The 21,970-nt window shown below is 44.8% G+C and overlaps 2 protein-coding genes across 3 annotated transcripts in view; both read left to right on the forward strand.

The window, feature by feature from the left end:
* LOC147417438 (aldehyde dehydrogenase family 3 member I1, chloroplastic-like) overlaps positions 1–21,970 on the forward strand; it is a 62,800-nt gene that overhangs the window by 24,008 nt on the left and 16,822 nt on the right. Inside the window, exons 2-8 of one of the 2 annotated variants that reach the window (XM_086506638.1) lie at positions 18,467–18,535; positions 18,939–19,035; positions 20,705–20,911; positions 21,072–21,187; positions 21,283–21,387; positions 21,541–21,710; positions 21,817–21,907. In XM_086506638.1, the coding sequence (XP_086362764.1) occupies positions 18,467–18,535; positions 18,939–19,035; positions 20,705–20,911; positions 21,072–21,187; positions 21,283–21,387; positions 21,541–21,710; positions 21,817–21,907 (855 nt within the window). The remainder of the gene's footprint in view (positions 1–18,466; positions 18,536–18,938; positions 19,036–20,704; positions 20,912–21,071; positions 21,188–21,282; positions 21,388–21,540; positions 21,711–21,816; positions 21,908–21,970) is intronic. The other variant, XM_086506639.1, reaches the window with a different exon arrangement.
* Positions 8,874–10,803, forward strand: LOC147417439 (uncharacterized). Its single transcript, XM_086506640.1, has one exon. It carries the CDS (start codon positions 8,875–8,877, stop codon positions 9,670–9,672), a length of 798 nt encoding a protein of 265 aa, XP_086362766.1. The 5' UTR covers position 8,874; the 3' UTR covers positions 9,673–10,803.

The following is a 21,970-nucleotide window of genomic DNA, read 5'->3' on the forward strand; positions in this document are numbered from 1 at the left end:
AATCATGACAGTGGTTGTACCTCCCGGGTACCGAGGGAGCTAATTGAGTACTGGTACTGCCATCCTTGTCCAATTGTCCTTTGCTGCCATCCTCTAGCGAACTCCGCCATTTGCTTGACTTTACAAACTCAAGCCAAGCAAATTGTCGGGTTTCTTGAGAACTGTGCCGATGCATAGGCCGCTAAATGGATGGTTGACGATCCGTTATCCATAGCTTTTGGTTGGTTTTGGTCGATGTTGTCGCGGGTGCTCGAGCAAGGGGAGGCCATTTTGAAGTTGCAAGATTTGGTAATCGGGTACCTTCTCGCATTCCAAAAAATGGCCATATAGACCAAGCCGTAAAAGATCCAAGCCAATTCAATTCCACCGCAAAGGGAACTCCATACGCAATGGGCTTCACCCAATCTGCTATCTCTCTCTGAAATCCAAAACTCTGTCACCGATAGCCGCTTTGCACGTTTGCCCTGTGGTAGGCCTTGAACAAATCCAAAGCTCCACAATAAACTGTGCATAACAAGGGCTAAGAGTTCCATCCAAGCCAATGTCAATCCGCTCCTCTGCACCGCGCCGCACACAAGTCGGTTAACCCTCTCTGAAAGCTTCAGGGGGTTATTGCTCCCAAGCCGCACAATCTTCGTGTAGGAGCCCTCGAACAAATCAAGGCTCCACACAATCCCGCTCCCAAAACTGCTCCAAAACTGTCGTGCTCCAATGGCCCTCTTGCGGGCCGACTGTCGAAAGTCGATCTGTATCCTTTTGATGCCCTTCGGCGGACCTTGTACACACCTCCCATGCCGCTCCACAACATCCGTAATTGGCCACAAAGCCACACTGCTGCTAAATTGGCTTTATCTGACAGAAAAATAATTCTAAATGAATTATTGGATTCATAAGTGAGAGGGTTTTCTCGCTTTGGAAACCAAGAAAAATAATTCTAAATGAATTATTGGAATTTTAAGTTAGAGGGTTTTTTCTACTGGAGACATCTGAGTACAGATATTTCTAGTGCGTCATTCAGAGTAATGACAAGAGCATTGTGAACAGAATATTTGTAAGGCCACCAAGAACGGGTACTTCTAATGCGTCACATCGAATGAGTGACAAGGAGCATCGGGAAGAAGTATTTGACCATGATGCATCATAGGATGGGTGACATAGAGCATCGCAAAGGAGATTGTACCGTAAGTTCGGTAGGAAAGGACTAGGTGATGGGTATTCCTGATGCGTCACAAGGTGGGTGACGGGTGCATTGGAAAGGGTCGAGAGGAAATTCCGAACTGTGTTAGAATTGTACACAAGGAAAAGCAAGCACTTGGATGAAGATGGGTTCAAAGGAAACTTTGAGGAAAAACAAATGCTTTTTGAGAAAGCGGGTTGCTTTTTGGGAAAGCAGATGCTTTCCCACGAGGAAGTCTATGTTTGCATTGCAACTGTGCATGTGATTGCATCCAGGGACGCATGGGAGGTGCTGTGAAAGCATTGTTTTCAACTTATAAGGTTTTATTGAGTTTTTGAGCAGATTCAGACTATTTTTAAAATACACCGGCCGCCCACTTAATAAGTGGGCAGCCATTTGATAAATAAGGCAACAGATTAGTCAGCGCTCTCTCTCTCTCTCTCTGGCAGGACATTGGAAAAAAAAAGAAAAAAGGAAAAAAAAAACAGCCGCGATCTCTACGCGGGCAATAGTGCTCTGCTATCTTTGCCGTGGCCAGGGAGCTATATAAGCATCACATGCCCTCTCCTAGAGGGAAGACCAATTTTCGCAAGGAGGGATGCTGCTGCAGATTTCAGCCGCAAAGAAGACGTTGCTGGTGATGCCCATGGCTGCCCCAAGTGTACCAGATGTCGCCAGGACCTAGTGCGCGAGTTCCCTCGTGAAGAAGTGCCTATAGAGTGTGGTACTATCGCGACAAGCTGCTGTTTTTCTCTGTTTTCAGCCCACAAATGTCGTAGACGAGGCTGATTTACGAGAAGGGACCTGAGAACACACCTCTTTGTGCGTAGGATTGGAAGAGAGGATTTTCTATGTAGAGATCTCTTTCGAGGAATTGCTTTTTGAGAACGGAGTTGCGTTTCGAGCGTCGAGACTTTGAAGGTAACGATTTTCATGTTATGATCTCTGAGTGTTTGTTTGCAGGTGTACTTCCTCTTCGCGAGGGAGTAGGAGCAGAGAAAGGCATGAGCCTCTGAAGGAGAAAAGCGCTCTGAGGAACTAGAGCCAGATAAGCCCAAGGGTTTCGTACCCGAGTTTGGGAAGTAGATTCACGGATACGAGAGTGGTAGACTCTTGAGATGTGATCCGGAAGTTGAAATTCCCAAGGGAAGGATTCCGTGTCCGAGAAAGCAGAGTTGTTTTGCTGGAAGAGGACTCTGGAAACAGAGTCGAAAAAGAGTTGTAGGAATGCCATGCTTTGAGTCTTGAAGGTGAGATCCAAAGGCGAGAACCTTGGTTCTCGAGGATTTGGAATAAGGAACGGAAGTTCCTTCGAATAGGGTTTTGCCCTAGGAATTGGAAGCTGAGGCTTCCAGGAACCATCAAGTCTTAGAAGCCAAGACAAGCCAAGAGAGAAGTTAGTAGGCGGAACCCTAAGTCCTGTTGGAAAAAGCTCGCAGAGTTGGGAAATTTTTCCTCTCTGCAAGAAATCGACACAAGACTTGGAATTCTCTTAGAAGGCGACAAGGGCATGATGCTCAAGAACCTAGAGAATCCAAGGAGTGGAATGCTCAAGATCCTTCAGAATTCAGAAAATATCGATGAACATCAATCTAGAACCATAGCCAAGAAATCCCGTCATTCTGGGAAGGATATGAAGGAGGTCTCTAGACCTAGGAACACTCCAATCAAGTTTGATACTTTTGATGAAGGAAAGATGTCCCAAAAGCTACCACTTTAATTCAACAGTTTGAAGTTGCCTTTGCAAATGGCAATTTCTCAGAAGCGTCAAAGGTGAGGCATGCCAAACACCTCAAAGGGGATTGCAAGTACTTGGTGGTATACCAAAGCTCTGCAAGGAACTTACAACAAGACTTGGATTCAATTCAAGGCTGAATTTCTTGACAAATTTTTTTCTCTATGCTTTGAAGAAGGTATCAAAGAAGATTGGCATCAGTTTGCCCGATAGGAGCACGAGTGAGTCATGGATTATGTGAACAGGTATTGGTTCACTCTTGCCAAGGTGGCTCCATTCTTGAACCCCTCTAAGGAAGAAACCATAAAGAAGTTCAACGAAAGACTTTTGCCCGAATTTTGTAGACACATCCGCAAGATACTTTGCAGCGGATGGTGGAGTAAGCAATACAAGCTGAAAGTGTACACCTTAGTGTGCATAGAATCTAATTCTCGTAGTGGGACGGGAACCATTGAACACAGAAACATCAAATTTTTGTTCTCTCTCCTCCAAGGATATGTTGCTAACCGGAGAAAGTTTTGAAGTACATGAATTCAAACGAACTCCTAAGATTTTGAATAGAAGACCCTCAAACTTTAAGTGAGAGACTAGATCTTTAATCGAAGCTACTTCTTTGGGGAAATTACAAAGTGCGTTTTCTTTTTCGTACAAGGAATGCTTATGTCTAACCAGGACTGATCACTCTCGAGTGTTTATGAGAGTAGGGTTGAGTCGGAACATTGTTTTATGCGATGAATTGCTTTGCTTACCCATCCGGAAGATCCATGATTGGTCTGGTATCCGGTAATTCTCGAACAGATTACCTACTACTGCGGGTAGGAAATTATGAAGGAACCATTCCGAGCTTTCAAGCAACAAAAAGCTTTCATTAAGCTTGAGTACTCTTTAAGTCTACATCCCCTACCTGGTAAGGGAAGATATGGTAGTGCTTTTCGCACAAGTGAATGAACACTCACATTACGAAGGAAGGAATAAGCGACGGCTACGACCTGTGCTCGAGGAATCCAAGGATTGAAATCCTAGTTTATTTGATAAGCGGGTTTTGCTCTAAGATCGAGCGAAGGAATCGTCAGGTTGAGCGTCTTCGCTCTAAGGATTTTACGAAAGGAAGGAAATCTTCCGAGTTCATAAAAGCTCCGACTCTTAACACAGCATGAGTATTATGTACACTTTCGGGTACATGGATAACACACGAAGATGCAGAGCTATACCAATGAACTGGATGGGAGTTTGTTATACTCTGTTGAGCGCCTTTTTGCGCGCAAGGATATTCTGCCATGAGAATCTCTATTTGAGATGTGTTCGGTAGAAGGAATTTGAGTTTCTCTACGGAGAAGAGGTTTAATGATGGTCGTTGATCATTGAGTACACTATGTGCTTTTACCATTACAGTAGCAACTTTTGGTTGCGGTATATGTTTCTCCGTGAGCATGTCAAGTAGCATTTATATGCTGCTTGAATAAATTCGAACTATTATGTTCGTAAGAGTATAATTCGCCAACCGTTTAAGTGGACCGAGTTTGAACTTATGTTCACAGAATGGTATAGCTAGAATTTTTATCTACCTAAGATTTTGTGAGCAGTCCTAGATGCTCGCTAAGTGAAAAATTCTTGATGATTTCTGCAAGGAATAGACGCAAGTAGGCGTAAAGAAAACATTGCAGGTGGTAACAACCCGCTGGAGGAAAAACGTGGAAAGACGTCCGACAATGCACAAGGAATCTTCGGATTGGCACTATCTGCCTATGTTTAGCGACGGCCCGAAACAAGAACCTTCTTTAATGTGATCATAGACTTTGTTTGTAAAAGAAAGACATCGACATTAATGCTCTATGATTTGCGCATTCCCAATGTGGGAGGACACAAGATGTTTGATACCCTCTGGACTAACAACGCAGGATTATGCACAAGGACAGATACCTAGATTGATTTCTAGGAGGATTATTCTTCTCGGATTGAGAAGGTGGAATTGAGTTAACAGATTCTCGAATGAGGAAACTTCCGATCTGTTGGAAAGACGCGAATGACGAGTTCTTACATGGCTCGTAAGTTTGATGATTGGTGAAGGATATCCTCAAGATACTAAAGGAATGACATAAACCGGTAAAGTAAGTATTGAATTATTAAATTTTTGTTTAATTTAAATTTTTAAGTTCTCTTTTGAGAAAGGACCAGCTCAACTTGCCATTGAGCAAGATTTGGAATCTTTCCGATTTCTCCCTGGCAGTTCAGTTGGACCTCTACAGTTGAGGAGAACTGTTTATAAGTGAGAAAGATGTTGCTAAATTGCCTTTATCTGACAGAAAAATAATTCTAAATGAATTATTGGAATTTTAAGTGAGAGGGTTTTTCTCACTATAGACATCTGAGTACAGATATTTCTAGTGCGTCATTCAGAGTAATGACAAGAGCATTGTGAAGAGGAATATTTGTAAGGCCACCAAGAACGGGTACTTCTAATGCATCACATCGGATAAGTGACAAGGAGCATTGGGAAGAAGTATTCGACCATCCCGGAACGGACATCTATGATTCGTCATAGGATGGGTGACATAGAGCATCGTGAAGGAGATTGTACCGTATGTTCGGTAGGAAAGGACTAGGTGATGGGTATTCTTGATGCGTCACAAGGTGGGTGACGGGTGCATCGGAAAGGGGATACCCATAGTCGAGAGGAAATTCCGAACTGTGTTAGAATTGTGCACAAGGAAAAGCAAGCACTTGGATGAAGATGGGTTCAAAGGAAACTTTGAGGGAAAACGGATGCTTTCTGAGAAAGCGGGTTGCTTTTTGGGAAAGCAAATGCTTTCCCGCGAGGAAGTCTATGTCTGCATTGCAACTGTGCGTGTGATTGCATCCAAGGACGCCTGGGGAGTGCTGTGAAAGCATTGTTTTCAACTTATAAGGTTTTATTGAGTTTTTGAGGAGATTCAAACTATTTTTAAAATATGCCGGCCGCCCACTTAATAAGTGGGCAGCCATCTGATAAATAAGGCAACAGATCAGTCAGCATTCTCTCTCTCTCTCTCTCTCTCTCTCTCTCTCTCTCTCTCTCTCTCTCTCTCTCTCTCTCTCTCTCTCTCTCTGGTAGAACAACGCAAAAAAAAGAAAAAGAAAAAAGAAAAAAAAAAAGTCGCGATCTCTACGCAGGCAATAGTGCTCTGCTATCTTTGTTGTGGCCAAGGAGTTATAAAAGTATCACACGCCCTCTCCTAGAGGGAAGACCAGTTTTCGCAAGGAGGGATGTTGCTGCAAATTTCAGCCACAAAGAAGACGTTGCCGGTGATGCCAATGGCTTCCCCAAGTGTACAAGATGTCGCCAGGTGTCACAAACTGCTGACGTATCAAAGCCTTGGAGAATGGAGCCAACTTATAGGTGCCGGCCGAGGGGCCTAAACCCTAAGAAGAACAAGTAACAGAAGAAGAAGTCCTACCAACTAATGGGGACTCCGTTCGATGGGGCCCGAAGTGACGTAAAGAATTAAAATAAAGCAGGACCGTAGCTGATGATGTGGCAGTTTTCGAAAATCACGCGGACAATGCTAACGTGGTAGGCCATACGAATTTCCACGTCTTGCGTTGGCAGTTGTACGGAATTCCGTGATTTACGCTGGCAGCTTTTTGGCATTGCTTTTGGACCGAAAGCTTTTGAGTTTTAAAGGCTTTTCACTGTAACTGCTTTTCAGACCAAGGGCCTTTAAATATGAGGTTAGGGCTTATTCTTTGGCGTGCTTCTTGGAGAAGGTGCAGAGTCTGGATTACCGGCTTGTATTGTGTTGATGCAATATAAAGAAATACCGAAAGGGGCACCAAGGTTTGGGGCCAATACTCTCTGGGGTGGAATTCCGCCACTCCATGTCGCGTGTCGTCTCTCTCTCTCTCTCTCTCTCTCTCAGTTCAGTTATTATTGAAGTGCTAAAAGTCTGTTCAGTCTGCTCTTTTCTATTGGCATGTGGTCCCTGTCTTGTGACAGTGGTATCAGAGCATCAGACGTGTGCTTTTCTGAAAGCATACCGGTCCCACCAAAGAGCAGATAGAGCAAACCGGCGCTTCCAAAGGCTATTGGAATTTTATTTGAAGAAGGTTCGTGCTCTGACCCCGAACTTATTAACCACTCCCACCCTTACTTCATCGCGCATCGGGCGCACTCCCATCTTCATCGCTCATGTCTTACAAGGCATAAGCCATAAAGATCACTTGTAAGAGAAGGATCCAAGATTTGTTTCAAGCTGCTGTTTTTCTCATAGCCAGTGCCATGCAGATGTTGATCTCTATAGCTACCAAGCCGCACACTCCAAGGACGTGGCAAGCTTTCAAGAAAAAAAATAAAAATTTGTCCGAAGTTATTTGGTTCTGGCAGCTTCTGGCAGAGTGGGGTATCTTGAAATGCTTGCCACGGAAACCCTAATAGATTACAACTTGCAGTCGTTAGACGTCTCTTAGCAGGTGTCTCTTGTTGATAACCTTGGAGGTCTAGTGTGATCGCTATGTTTTCGGACTACCATCGCCGCCAAAGGAACACTGCGTGTCCAAGAGCTTATGGACCATATTGTGGTCGGCTACGACCTTATGGAAAGAACCTAACCCTATTTTTTGGTGCAGGTTTCAAGATGGAAAGTCAGTTGACTTTTCAAGCTCGATCGATGTCGAGATTGCTTTTTAAGTTTGAATTTGGTTTGAGAACTTGATTGGTGATCTTGTTTGAAATTTGTTTGAAATGGATGGTATCTGTTTTGAACCTGTCTTGGTGCCCATTTGAATTGTTTGACTTTGGTTTTAATACTGGTTTCATTGATTGGTGATTTTACTCCCGGGTGGAGAAGTGAGAAATACTGTTTTGGTATTGTTTGAACCTCGGAACGATGCAAGCCGATGCCTGGGGAGCGTTTCGTTGTATGTTTGAAAACCTCGGAACGACGCAAGCCGATGTCTGGGGAGCGTTCTGTTGTATGCTAGAAAACCTCCGAACGATGCAGGCCGATGCCTGAGGAGCGTTTGGTTGTATGCTTGAACCTCGAAGCGACACAGACTGCGGTCTGGGGAGCGTTTGGTTGTACAGTCCTCTGAGCTCATGGCCCAGACCTTTTTAGGTTATTTGCGGGGGGAGTGACGAGGTAGTCGTTGAGTAGCTTCATACCGCAAGCCGTTTGTCTCGGGGGAGTGCTCAACGGCGCTGTTTGTTGTGTCTTGTTGTGAGCATTTGTGTTGCATTGTGATGTGCCAACCACTGAATATTCCTAATTGGATGAGATTGCTTGGGTATGTAATTTTAGTGCATCAAGACACCCGTGGAAGATCAGTACGGTCTAGGTGTGATGGCTAATTTTACTACGTCGGAATATCAAGAGTTCCGATCTGGACGAAAGGAGAAGCTAACTCCTTGGTCAAAAGAGCCGAAAGGAGAAGCTAACTCTTGAACAAAAAGAGCAAATTGATTGTCCCTCGGAATGACCCTCGGAATTTTTTTTTGAGCTAACGTGAGTTGTTTTGCAGATATGCTGTAATTGCGGACGATTACTCTCTTTCAAGAAGGGGAGATGTAACAAACTGTTGACGTGTCAAAGCCTTGAAGAATGTAGTCAACTTGCCAAGGTTGTACCGTACGTACGTACGGATGACATCCGTATGGTACGTCCGTACAATATGGATATGTACCATATGGATTGCATCCGTACGGTGCAATATTTAAAATAAAATAAAATTTGGCAGCGCATGCGGCGTCCGATGGTACGATAGGGTAGCGTTTTAGTTTTTGGGCAAAACTCTTTGTATTCACTACAGAGAGTTGTGCGTTTCTATAAAAGTTGCAGAGTAGGTCTGTGAGCGCCTTTCTTGCGAAGAAAACACCATGCGTCGCGAAGCCAACCCCCTCTGGAACATTCACACTAATGTCATCGAGATTGTGAAGACTCCAGGGCAATCCGGATCAGGTACATGACATTGGCAATGCAAGTACTATGGGATGCAGAAGACCAGCGCGGTCACTCGTGTCGTCAAGCACTTGACGGGAATAGGATGTGCAGCCAATTGTGGAGCATGCAAGAAGGTGCCGCCTGGTGTAAAAGATCAGCTGATTGCAGAAAAATTTCCAGCAATGGCAGGAGGAAACAAAGGTAGGGGAAAACAATCTACACAAGATGCTCTTCATGATGCCCTTCTCGGAGACCTTGGGGACACGGATACTCAAGATCAAACGGTGGGAAGTAGTGAACCTAGTGCACAGGCTCAGTCTAACAGGAAGAGGGCTCATGTCATGCAAGATGTTGAGGATGTGTTTTCTGAGGATGTTAATGATACGGAGGATGTCACAGGGCCTCGACAGTTCACCTTGCCCTCGCGTGTGCATACTCAATCTTGGATCAAGGAGCGACAAAAGGTGGCGGAGATAGAGATTGCTCGCACTCTTATTGAGTGCAACATCTCCTTCAATGTATTGAGGACTGACCAATGGAAAAGGATGGTGAAGGCTATTGCTCAGGTTGGTCCCACAGATACATGGACTGGCTTAGAGTACAAGAAAATGCGCACGACAATGCTTGATGAGCAAAAGGCTTTGATTGACAGGGCTTTGGTTCCAGTGAAGGCAGGATGGAAACCATTTGGGTGCGCAATCATTTCAGATGGTTGGAGTGACATACGTCGACGACACATCATCAACACTTGTGTCATCTTGCCTTGGCACTTATTTTTTGCGAGCCGTGGATGCAGGGGAACATATCACAGGTCAGTTCCTTTACACGCACATTCGGCAGGCCATTAAAGACGTTGGCGTAGAGAATGTGGTACAGGTTGTCACTGATAATGCATCAAATTGCAAAGCAATGGGTGACTTGATTTCAACAGAGTTTCCATCCATAGTTTGGACCCCATGTGTTGCATTGCCTTGATTTACTCATGGAGGGGATAGGGAAACTCCCTTGGGTGCTGCCTATTGTGTCTGATGCAACAAAGATCTCCACTTTCTTCCGCAAGAAGCACCAAGCACTTGCCATCTTCAGGAGCCACAGCCAGTTGGATATGGTACGGCCTTCAAAAACCAGGTTTGCCTATATGTATTTGGTGCTCCGTAGGCTCTTCAAGCTAAGGGATTCCCTAATGCAAACAGTGGTGGATCCCAAATGGAGAGACATGCACAATTCTTAGCAGGAGAACACTAAGTATATCCAGAGGCATGTTCTTGATGAGAGCTTTTGGACAGAGGTGCAGTCTCTCACAGTGGCTTTGCAGACTGTTCACGTGTTGTTCCGTGTCACGGATATGGAGGGGTCCACACTGGGGCTGGTTTACCATCTCTTCTTGCAGATGAAGAGCCACATTGCAGAGTGTCCTTCTTTGTCTCAACAGCGGTACGTTTCCTTGATTGGATCATTGACAATTGTTGGCAATTGTTTTTTTTTAGGTAGCTCGGAGCTGCTACACTGAGATGATTCTTTTTTGATGGCTGTGTGCAGACGAGATGACATACTGGCTATTGTGGAGAGTCGGTGGACGTTCATGAGCCGTCCTATACATGGAATGGCTGCATGTCTCCATCCTCTCTACAAAAAGCCAGAACTATTCCATGATAGAGATTTGCATGCACTGCGCGATTCATAAATCTCGTTGAGGTATGACGAGGACACACAACTGAAGATTGATGCTGAGATGAGGAGCTTCATCAACAGCTTAGGCCCTTCCTTTGTGCGGCCAGTGGCACTGAGACAGGAGGCCACCAAGTTTCCTTTGACTTGGTGGCAGAGCTATGGGAGATGGGGTCTTCCAAAGCTTACGGATCTTGCATTACGCCTACTTTCGTAGGTAAATATTAAAACTAAACCATTGCCACTTTTGCAGGTAAATACTAAACCCTAAATCATTGTAATTTCCCAATTGAAGGATTGCTCTGCGGGTGCTTGTGAGGGCAACTGGAGTGCCTACTCATTGATCCATACCAAAATACGCAATAGGCTAAGCATTGCACAACTAGAGAGGTTGGTTTATTGTAGAGCCAACATGAAGCTTGTGCGAGTCTACCATGCTTTGGGGACACCAAAGCAGGTAATATTAATTATGTGGTTTTGTTAACTCGTCGATTTTACTCTATGTTGATATGATCAAACTCTTTGTAACGTACGTTCGGTTTTTTCTATGAGCAGGTAGATCCCACGCAGGTTAAGATGGTGCCTGATCCCACTATAGAGAACATTGAGCAGCAGACGAGAGATGAGCAGGAAGAGATTCTTCGACTACTTCATAGAGAGTTGGAGAGTGTGGATCGGCGTGTGGCCAGATCGCGAGCACGGGCATACAACATTCCACTCCTAGAGCGAGTTCCAGATCCAGTTATTGCACGACGTGAGAGCATTCGCCAAGGAAAGCTTCTTGTCTGCAAAGCACGAGGCCGTGCAAATGAGGCTGTTCGTCTCATTCACGCCACAGAGGAGGAGGATCTTGAGGATGTTGCAGATCAGCCATAGGTGTCTATGGTTGTGGAGCCAGAGTACGACGACGAGGGCAATGTCTTGTCACATGGAGGGTGTCTATGGTTGTGGAGCCAGAGTACGACGACGAGGGCAATGTCTTGTCTTGGGAGAGAGAGAGACTTGAGTCTCTTGACTGAGGACTCCATTGGGTTTTTCCTAGTATTATTCAGGCTATGTATTAGTTTTAACTTTTTGCATTTGCACCTTGCTAGTTTATGAGCTTTTGTAGTTGGCATCAGACATTGGTCATGATTGCTATGTCATTCTCATTGGTCATGATTGATATGCTATTTTCATGCCGGGATGATTGTAGTGTTGAGTTTTGTATTTGCAGTATTTTGATCATCATTAGTCAATCTTTGGATCTTCACTCTTGTATGATCATTGATGTACATTGTCTCTTACCTTACAATGCTATGTTGCTTTCAAGATTATGGTATCGAGTCTGTCATACTATTACTGAAATCTGGTATTGTGTCCCATGTTCGTATCATGGACCATGGTAGGTCACTTGATTGATGTTTAATCATGTAGGCCGTTTCATTTAGCCATATAGATTGATAGTTTATATGTTTGTAGGCTTCTTTTGTGAAATTTCAAATGTTTTTCCTAATTTTTAGGAGTTTTTTTTACCAATAGTGCGTATTTTTACGTACCTTAAACCTCAATCCATATAGGACTGCGCACCTTACGTACCGAATACATACAATATTTTACGTTTGGTTCCACCTTGCAACTTGCAGATGCTGGCCGAGGGACCTAAACCCTAAGAAGAACAAGTAACAAAAGAAGAAGTCCTACCAACTTATGGGGACCTCGTCCGATGGGGCCCCAAGTGACAAAGATTAAAATAAAGCAAGACCCACAATTGATGACGTGGCAATTTTTGAAAATCACATTAGTGTTGACGTGGCAAGCAATACGGATTTCCACGTTTTGCACTGGCAGTTGTACGGAATTCCGTGATTTACGTTGGCAGCTTTTTGGCATTGCTTTTGGACCAAAAGCTTTTGAGTTCTGAAGGCTTTTCAGTGTAACTGCTTTTCAGGCCAAGGGCCTTTAAATATGAGGTTAGGGCTCATTCTTTGGCATGCTTCCTGAAGAAGGTGCAGAGTCTGGAGTACCGGCTTGTATTGTGTTGATGCAATATAAAGAAATACCGAAAGGGGCGCCAAGGTTTGGGGCCAATACTCTCTGGGGTGGAATTCCACCACTCCGTGTCTCATGTCGTCTCTCTCTCTCTCTCTCTCTCTCTCTCTCTCTCTCTCTCTCTCAATTCAATTGTCATTGAAGTGCTAAAAGTCTGTTCAGTCTGTTCTTTTGTATTGGCACGTGGTCCCCGTCTTGTGACACTAGGACCCAATGCGCGTGTTCCCTCGTGAAGAAGTGCCTGCGGAGCGTGTTACTATCGTGACAAGGTGCTGGTTTTTCTTTGTTTTCAGCCAACAAACGTCGTAGACGGGGCTGATTTACGAGAAGAAACCCAAGAACACACCTCTTCTGTGTGTAGGATTGGAAGAGAGGATTTTCTATGTAGAGATCTCGTCCGAGGATTTGATTTTGAAGAACCGAGTTGCATTTTGAGCGTTGAGACTTTGAAGGTAACGATTTTCATGTTGTGATCTCTGAGTGTTTGTTTGCAGGTGTACTTCCTCTTGGTGAGGGAGTAGGAGCAGAGAAAGGCATGAGCTTTTGAAGGAGAAAAAGGCTTTGAGGAACTAGAGCCAGATCAGCCCAAGGGTTTCGTACCCGAGTTTGGGAAGTAGATCCACGGATACGAGAGTGGTAGACTCTCGAGATGTGATACATAATTTGAAATTCCCAAGATAAGGACTCCATGTCCGGAAAACAGAGTTGTTTTGCAGGATGAGGACTCTGGAAACAAAGTCGAAAAAGAGTTGCTGGGATGCCATGCCGTGAGTCTGGAACGTGAGATCCAAAGGTGAGAACCTTGGCTCGCGAGGATTTGGAATAAGGAACGGAAGTTCCTTCGAATAGGGTTTTGCCCTAGGAATCGGAAGCATGCTGTGGATCAAGGGGTGGAAGACTGCGTCGCAAGGCTGCGTTCTAAAACGCACAGGAGCAGAGAGGGGGTCCGGCGCCGCTGCATGAGCAAAACGCCCAGCGTTTTAAAACGCTGTGGGCTGCATGTGATGCCGAGGACCAGCAAGGGTTCTTCTTCTCTTTGCTCCTCCACGCCAAGGCCTTCAAGGAGCACACAGCTCTGATACCATGTCAAAGTCGACGATGCGGAAGCGGAGAGAGAGAGAGAGAGAGAGAGAGAGAGAGAGAGAGAGAGAGAGAGAGAGAGAGAGAGAGAGAGAGAGAGAGAGAGAGAGAGAGAGAGAGAGAGAGAGAGTCTCCTGAACCAATCAACCTTGGCAATGGAAAACTGAATGTGTATACTATGGAGGCAAGGGGTTGCTTATATAGCAAGCCTAGTAAATTGCCCTACCCAAGACTTCAACAAATAAGTAAAATAAATACCTAAAAGCCAAACTAAATAATGGGATCACATTGGGCAGTTCACTTAAGATGCCTAAACTTTAACACATACACCAGAGAAGAACATTGTTTTAACGTCGTAGTAAAGTATCCCAAGAGACCTTAAAGATATATCCGACGAGGAGAGTTGAATGAATGAGAGAGAGAGAGAGAGAGAGAGAGAGAGAGAGAGAGAGAGAGAGAGAGAGAGAGAGAGAGAGAGAGAGAGAGAGAGAGAGAGAGAAGAAGAAGAAGAAGAAGAAGAAGAAGAAGACAAACGAATGGGGTCCCAACCAACCCTCTCACACACCATGGCTGGAGGGGAATTTGCTTGCCATTGCCTAAATAGAATGTACAATAGATGATTTACCTCAAAGCATGAACCAACTGGACCTAAGAGAGATTACCGTCATGGCGACTCTTCAAGATGGAGCACTTCTGGAGCTGATTTGATGCACCAATCTGAATTGACTTGATAATGAACAACAAAAGGAGCGCCTAGGATGTGAGATGCGCGCGTGCGGAAGATAGAGAGAGAGAGAGAGAGAGAGAGAGAGAGAGAGAGAGAGAGAGAGAGAGAGAGAGAGAGAGAGAGAGAGAGAGAGAGAGCAAACGCCAGAGAGGGTGAAGAGGGGGCGATCAACCCCCCACTGACTACCAGAGCAGAAGACCCAATTCAAATAGATGTGTGTGGAAGTGGGTACCACCTGGCCCTATAAATAGGTGCCCAAGGGGAGGTAGGGCAAGGCCTGATAAAAATCCCCACGACCCAACAAAAAAATGAAATATGAAAATATATGTGGGTGCTCGAACAAAAGTGGGCGGCTGGGGACCAGGAGCAACCTAGACTATGGGTGGCCAGCCCGGAGACATACTAACCATACAAGTATGTCCTAGACCTGTGAAGCGGCAGAGTGGTGTAAGTCTAACACCCCCTCTTTACACCTGATGCTGAACAAACCGCGTGAAGCCGAAGATGTGAGGCAAATGATGAAGATGTCTGTTGTGATGTCTTCAGCAGTCTGGGGTGTCCCAACCGCAAGGAAATCTCCGTGGAAAGATGCCGTCACGAGCATTGTAGCAAACTGCTATACTTCGCCGATACAATGTGAAGATACTACGTGAAGGTCCCGAATTGAGTGTGAAAACAACTCCTTGTCGTAAAAGAAGTGCCAATAGACCTGCACGTGTCTTGCCTGATAGGATTTGTGGTGTCTTTAGTCAAACTGTCTGGAGAAAATGGAGAAGCCCAGGAGTTGTCAATCGGAAGCTTGTCAATGCATGAACCTGCAATCGAGTGTGGCCAGGTGGCTAAGCCGTGTAAAACTCCAAGAAGGCAAGATGTAGCAATTTGTGTCGTAAACTCCTTCGAATCAAGGAAAGCCAGACTAAATAGTGTGCACTGTAGAAGCTACTGTAAGCTGCAGCAGTCACTGAGAGACCGCACGGACCACCATCGGATGGTGTCCTGTCAGTAAGTAGGGTAATCCAAGATGAGGGGTAAGCCAGACTCAACAGTCTGCGCTGTGAAGGGCCTCTAAGAAGAGGTGGTCAGACTAAGCTGTCTGCCCCGTGATCATCCTGTAGAAGTGGAGAAGCAAGACTAAGAAGTCTGCGCTGTGAAGATCCTTTGAGAAGAGGAAAGGCTAGACAAATTTGTCTGTGCCGTCTTGCCTGTATCTCCTGCCTCCAATCCTCCGGTGTCAACCAAAACAAAATCCACGCCAACAACGCCACCAAACCGCAACTCGGTGTGGTTCTCAATGTAAATGAGCTGGGAGTGACCTACTACCCAGGTCGGGGGACGAGTTTGCTGTAAGGTTACCGAGATGAGTGTAAGCAACTCTGAAGGTAGCAATCCAAATGATCAGGAGTGTAGAAGAGCAACTGCACTACCATCTAAGTCAAGCTCCATGTGACTCCGGATGTAGTTGCGGGATGCCTGATCTCCCGCATCTCGCAGGTAAACTCTCTAAGAGAGTCCAAAGCACTCAAGTCCCACTCTAGTCTGTAGATACAAGCAATGAACCTGTCCAAGAAGAGACCCAAGAGGTGGTCAGACTAAGGTGTCTGCACCATGATCATCCTGTAGAAGTGGAGAAGCAAGACTAAGAAGTCTGCGCTGTGAAGATCCTTTGAGAAGAGGAAAGGCTAGACAAATTTGTCTGTGCAGTCTTGCCTGTATCTCCTACCTCCAATCCTCCGGTGTCAACCAAAACAAAATCCGCGCCAACAACGCCACCAAACCGCAACTCGGTGTGGCTCTCAATGTAAATGAGCTGGGAGTGACCTACTACCCAAGTCGGGGGACGAGTTTGCTGTAAGGTTACCGAGATGAGTGTAAGCAACTCTGAAGGTAGCAATCCAAATGATCAGGAGTGTAGAAGAGCAACTGCACTACCATCTAAGTCAAGCTCCATGTGACTCCGGATGTAGTCGCGGGATGCCTGATCTCCCGCATCTCGCGGGTAAACTCTCCAAGAGAGTCCAAAGCACTGAAGTCCCACTCTAGTCTGTAGATACAAGCAATGAACCTGTCCAAGAAGAGACCCAAGATCCTCTACCTAAGTCCATGTAGATGCTCGTGTGTAAGCAAGTGATATGACATGTCGAGGTCAAGTGGTAAGTCTTTGTCCACCAAAGATGGTGTCTTCTTTGGGAATGTGAGAATCCCATATGCCATGATAATGGCCATATCTCATGTGAACTCCTCTGATGAGTGCATAGGTGTGTCCATAGCAAATCACAAGTCACCACCCCCTCTGAAGTGCGCAACCGCCAAATGATGGCTGGAATGAATGGATCTCCCAAGGATCGTACGCTCGTAGATGATCAAGCCGATGTCGAAGATACCGTGTACTGCAGCAGTCACTGAGAGAGACCACACGGACCACCATCAGATGGTGTCTTGGCAGGAGGTAACTTCATCCTCTATGAAAAACACAAGCCATGTGGCTGATGTCCACCCAAAAACACAACTGTGAGGTGATGAAAACGCTGCTGTCCAGCGATTTTCAGCGTGCTCGTACGCTCCCGGCATGGTCTAGAGCGGTGTAGAGGAGTATGGGAAGGGTGGTGAATCAGTCACTGCCCCAGATGGGCTGCAAAACAGAGAAAACAGCAAGGGTTAATGGCTGAAATTTGATGAAGACAGAGAGGATCTCGCCGGCAATGCACCAGATGCAAAGCCGGGTAGGTGGTGGGGAGATCCGGGGTCTAGAAGATGAGCTCTGCCCTCCTGCTGCAAAAACGCAGGTCAATTTTCAGCCCACTTTTGCTGCACTTTTTGGCACCAAAAACCTTTTGTTTGCTGAAAAAACAAAGGCTTGATGGGTACCAGAGGTGCCCAGCAACTTGTGGAAGGTGTCAATGACACAAAGTGACCAATAAAACCGCCGAAAATGGGCTGAAAACCCAAAAACGCAGATGAAGGTCAAAACGCAAATGGATCCGGAGGGGTTTTTTGCGAAAAGAAGTCCAGAAATGGTAGCGCTAGTAGGGAAGTCAGCGGATCTGATGTTTCTTGCAAAAAACATAGGTTGAGGTGAGGTCCTTTGCGACAGAAATGGCTCCCGTTTCTGCGCTTGCCTGGCTATGTAAAAAACGATGGCAGATCTGGCTCCAGTTGCAAAAACGCTGCCTTGGCTGATCCAAAAATGCAAGCTGATCTCCTTCTTGGGAGGGGTACCTGATGTTGATGAAGCGCTGTCCTAGGCCATGGAAAGCCGAAGCTGCTGATACCATGTGAGAGTGCACGTGTGCAGAAGCGTGAGAGAGGGGGGAGAGAGAGACAGTAGACACAAACGCCAGAGATGGTGAAGAGGTGGCGATCAGCCCCCCACTGACTACCAGAGCAGAAGACCCAATACGAATCAGATGTGTATGGAAGTGGGTACCCCCCTGGCCCCATAAATAGGCGCCCAAGGGGCGGTAGGGCAAGGCTTGATAAAAATCCCCACGACCCATGAGAAAAATGAAATATGGAAATATATGTGGGCACCTGGACAAAAGTGGGCGGCCTGCCCCAAACTCGGGCGGCCGGGGACCAGGAGCAACCTAGACTATGGGTGCGTGAACAATAGTTGGCAAAGTGCCAGGTTAGGGCTGGTTGCCGCCTGGAGAGGGGAAGAAATGCCTTGGCTGTCCTAAGTGTGTTCACACACATCACTATCATAATATGGTGACACTAACATGGCTCCACAGGCCCAAGATGGGCAAATATCTACCTCACTTGACCAAGCACAGCCACATACCTATCACTACTTTGTGGGAAATACCAAGACCATGTGGACAAATTTAGAGCCCTCACTCCTATAACCTCGCTTTGTGAGATACCAGGGCCATGTGGACGAATCTAGACAGATGCCAAACAGTAATAGTCGTATTTTGCATTTATAAATCTGCTATTTGGTGCTGATAATGTGCTCACTTGAAGTAGAATGTGTGTAGTTAAAAGCAATGTCAAGAGTTTTGTTTTCTTTCATTGTCATTTCGACTCTTTCCCAAGTTCTTAGTCCTAGGCTGTCCTGCTCCATTTTCCTCTTGAAACCGCTCCCCGTCCCATGTACTTAATTCTATCCGCGCTATTGTTCTTGCTGTTGGTTGCAGATGGGAGCTGTCTTAAATTCCTGTGATCTGATGAGGAATAACCTGAAGAAATGGATGAAACCACGCAAGGTGACCTGTTTATCACTCAAATACTGATATAGTGGCAAAGAAATTTTCAAAAGAAATGCAACGCCTCGGAAAAGGAAATATTAGCAGTTTGTCTACAATTGTGAAAATTAAACATTGTAAATGGTTATTTGTTTGTAGATGTGGGTTATGTAAGGAATTTTGTAGATTTGAGCCCTTGTAAACGTTCAGTATTGAAGACAGGCTTAGGAAGTGTTGTCTTGCTCTATAGCTCTTAGATGTAGGGCATTGCCCCGTTTGCTTGAGTAGATTGTTTTGGGTATGTAAAAGTGTAAATACCTTGAGCTACCTTTGTTTTCACCCGTGATTGTTTTATGATGAGAATAAGCTTAAGAAGTAACTTCTTTCCTTTGTGCTCTGAAATCCTGCACCTGATGGCATGCAGGTATCTATACCACTTGTAGCTCAGCCTGGATCTGGATCAATAGTTGCTGAACCCCTTGGAGCAGTCCTGATTTTTTCACCTTGGAATTTTCCATTGTGTAAGTTTTTTAAACCTTCGGTACTGAGTATCTAATGCCGTGTGGATACATGCTTTTTCATACTTGCTTGAATTTTGGAAAGTATCAAGCTTAACAAGCAATGTACACTTTTCTTGTATCACCTTGTGAGAAATTTGTTTGCATGCCTTTGTCAGTTAATTTATGGGGATCCTTGGAGCTGTTTTAGCCAGGCCCCTCATAACTGTGTACTTGCACTTAAAGCAGAGGTGCACGATACGTCTTCTCTTGGTTGGTTTTCAGCTAACAGCCATCGAGTTCTACATGGGCTTTTTTAGGTGTTCTACAGCATCTCCTTTCTTAGCATTGCATGCATGCCTGTCCATGAAGGTGTAACTCACTATTTAGTTAAACTTCCTACTGGTCGAGCAAGCAGTGCATGACCCTTTCTTTGTATGGATAAAGGAAGATGTGGACCATCACTCAATTGGCCCTGATTATTGAATGCTTGAAGATGAAGTTGTTTCAACGTTGTTATTCAGGTGCATTGTGCTTCTTTTTGAACCAACTTGCTTGTGAGAGTCTGTTCAAGATTCCTACTTAATTGTACACCTGGGCAGTCAAACCTTTCAAGTTCACATTGCTCACATTCTTAACCCAATTTGTCACCCATTTGAAATGGCATGTGACATCAATTCCATGGCTGCTTCCCTTCCAATTGTTTCAGTCAGTCTGCAAACCACTTTCCCTTCGCCAATGGAACACGAGGTGAGGTCTGTTGTGAGGAGTCAGTGTTGCGTGTTGGTGGTACACCATTAAGCTGCATGAAGGCTGGTCTGAGATCAGCAAGTTATACACCCACAGCCCCTCATATCTGTGGAGAATGATTTATTACAGAAAGGAAAAAATGAAGATATTGCTGCTCACCATTATGTGATCTGGTGGGAGGAAAGCAAGCTGCCATGGAGTGGGAAACTTAAGTGCAGAGTTGAGGTCCTCACTTTTCGCAGGAGACTTTTCTTTAGAGAAAGAAAAAGCATAGGAGACTCGAAAAATTGAATAGTGGGTGGACATCTAAATTTGACATCTAAATTTTCTTTAGAGAGAGAAAAAGCATAGGAGACTCAAAAAATTGAAAGTGGGTGGACATTTTGACATGTGGCATAATGGAGAATCTAATATGTGAATTCTTGCCTCCATGCGAGTGTGAGTAGCACAGTTATTGGAGTAATTTTATGTCATCAATAAGAACAAAGCCCTAAAAGTAGCACTGATTTATCGTCAAACAGTCGGGAGACTTAACACCAGCAACTGTGGTTTCTTTTTTCAAGTCTGCAGAATTTTCAAAAAGTTTGTACCCTGGCTTGGCCTTTAAGACTCTCTTTGTAAGCTTATATACCACTTTCCTTTAAGGATGAATCTGGGCTTATCCTGGATCCATCTAGGTATATCTCTTTGTAAGCTTTATATACCACAAGGGTTGGTTGCCTTTTGATTAAGGGAAAGTTTTCTTCCTGATTAGCCGTGTGTAAGGGAGAGGACAGGTACAAGGTGTCTGACTAAAAAAGCAGTTTTAATATGGTTTTTGCTTTTCAGCTAGATTGTATAAATTCATGTGAAAATTTTGTTTTATATCTTGATCTGGAGGGAGACAAGACAGTGTTATGGCTCTCTTAAAGTCAATAACATTTTAAATTCATCTCTCGTACAGTGCTGGCTTTAGATCCTCTCATTGGAGCAATAGGGGCAGGGAATGCTGTGGTTTTGAAGCCCTCAGAAATCGCACCGGCCGTGGCATCTTTATTGGCCAAACTGATTCCAATGTACTTGGATACAGAGGCAGTCAAAGTGGTAGAAGGTGGAATTTCGGAGAGTGAAAATTTACTGGAACAACGGTGGGACAAAATTTTTTTTACAGGTCAGCAACTTTTTTGACTTTCTTTTTCGTAGCTTGTTCAAGGCTTCAAAAGGTGTTAGAACAATTTTCAACTTTTGTAAGAGCTGTGTACACCAGGGAAGTTTCATAAAAATGATCATACTCTAGTATCCTCCTTCAAATGCAATTTTTTTCAATACAGGGAGTCCCCAAGTAGGAAAAATAATAATGGCAGCTGCTGCAAAGCACCTGACACCAGTCACACTGGAACTTGGTGGGAAATGTCCAACAATAATCGACTCCTCGACCAATTTTGAGGTGAACTTAGTGAGCTTGACATATGTTTCTTCAAGAGTTTTTTCCGTTTTTGTAGAAAGAGAGCCAGTGCGTCTGATCTTTATAACTGTGCATAGGTTGCAGCTAGACGAATTGCTGCTGGAAAGTGGGGAATCAATTGTGGCCAGACTTGTGTTGCTTCTGACTACATCCTCGTTCAAAAAGATTCTGCACAGAAGCTGGTAAACTGTTAATAAAGCAAACTCTGAGAACCTCGGTTAGTCTGGTCATCATTGTTTTGTTAGCAGGCATTTTTCTGAAAGCTTCTTTGGAAGCTGTTTGCATGCTATTAACACTTGGAATTCAATCACTTGAATCTGTTTACTCTACCAAAGATCGACACAATGACAAGAATACTGAAGGAGTTTTTTGGTCCAAATCCTGAGAGCTCTGATCTTACCAGAATTGTGAATGCACGGCATTTTTCGCGCATCAAAGCATATCTGGAAGATTCAAGGATAGCAAAAGCAATTGTTCATGGTGGCCAGTGGGATGAGAATTCACTGTAAGGGCCACCGTTTTTCTTAAAACTCTGGTATTAATCGTTCATTCTTTTGATGGGGCTGATTTTTCCTCCCACCCTTGAAACTATTTTTGATTGATTTTCACAGGTTTATTGCGCCAACCATTGTACTTGATCCTCCATTGGATGCCGCAGTTATGACTGAAGAAATCTTTGGCCCAATTCTACCGATAGTGACGGTCTCTCTCTCTCTCTCTCTCTCTCTCTCTCAACATGAAATGCCCACTCCCACCTCTATCATC

Source organism: Adiantum capillus-veneris, chromosome 30 (genome assembly GCF_014529385.1).
Source record: "Adiantum capillus-veneris isolate H3 chromosome 30, ASM1452938v2, whole genome shotgun sequence".
Lineage (NCBI taxonomy): Eukaryota > Viridiplantae > Streptophyta > Polypodiopsida > Polypodiales > Pteridaceae > Adiantum > Adiantum capillus-veneris.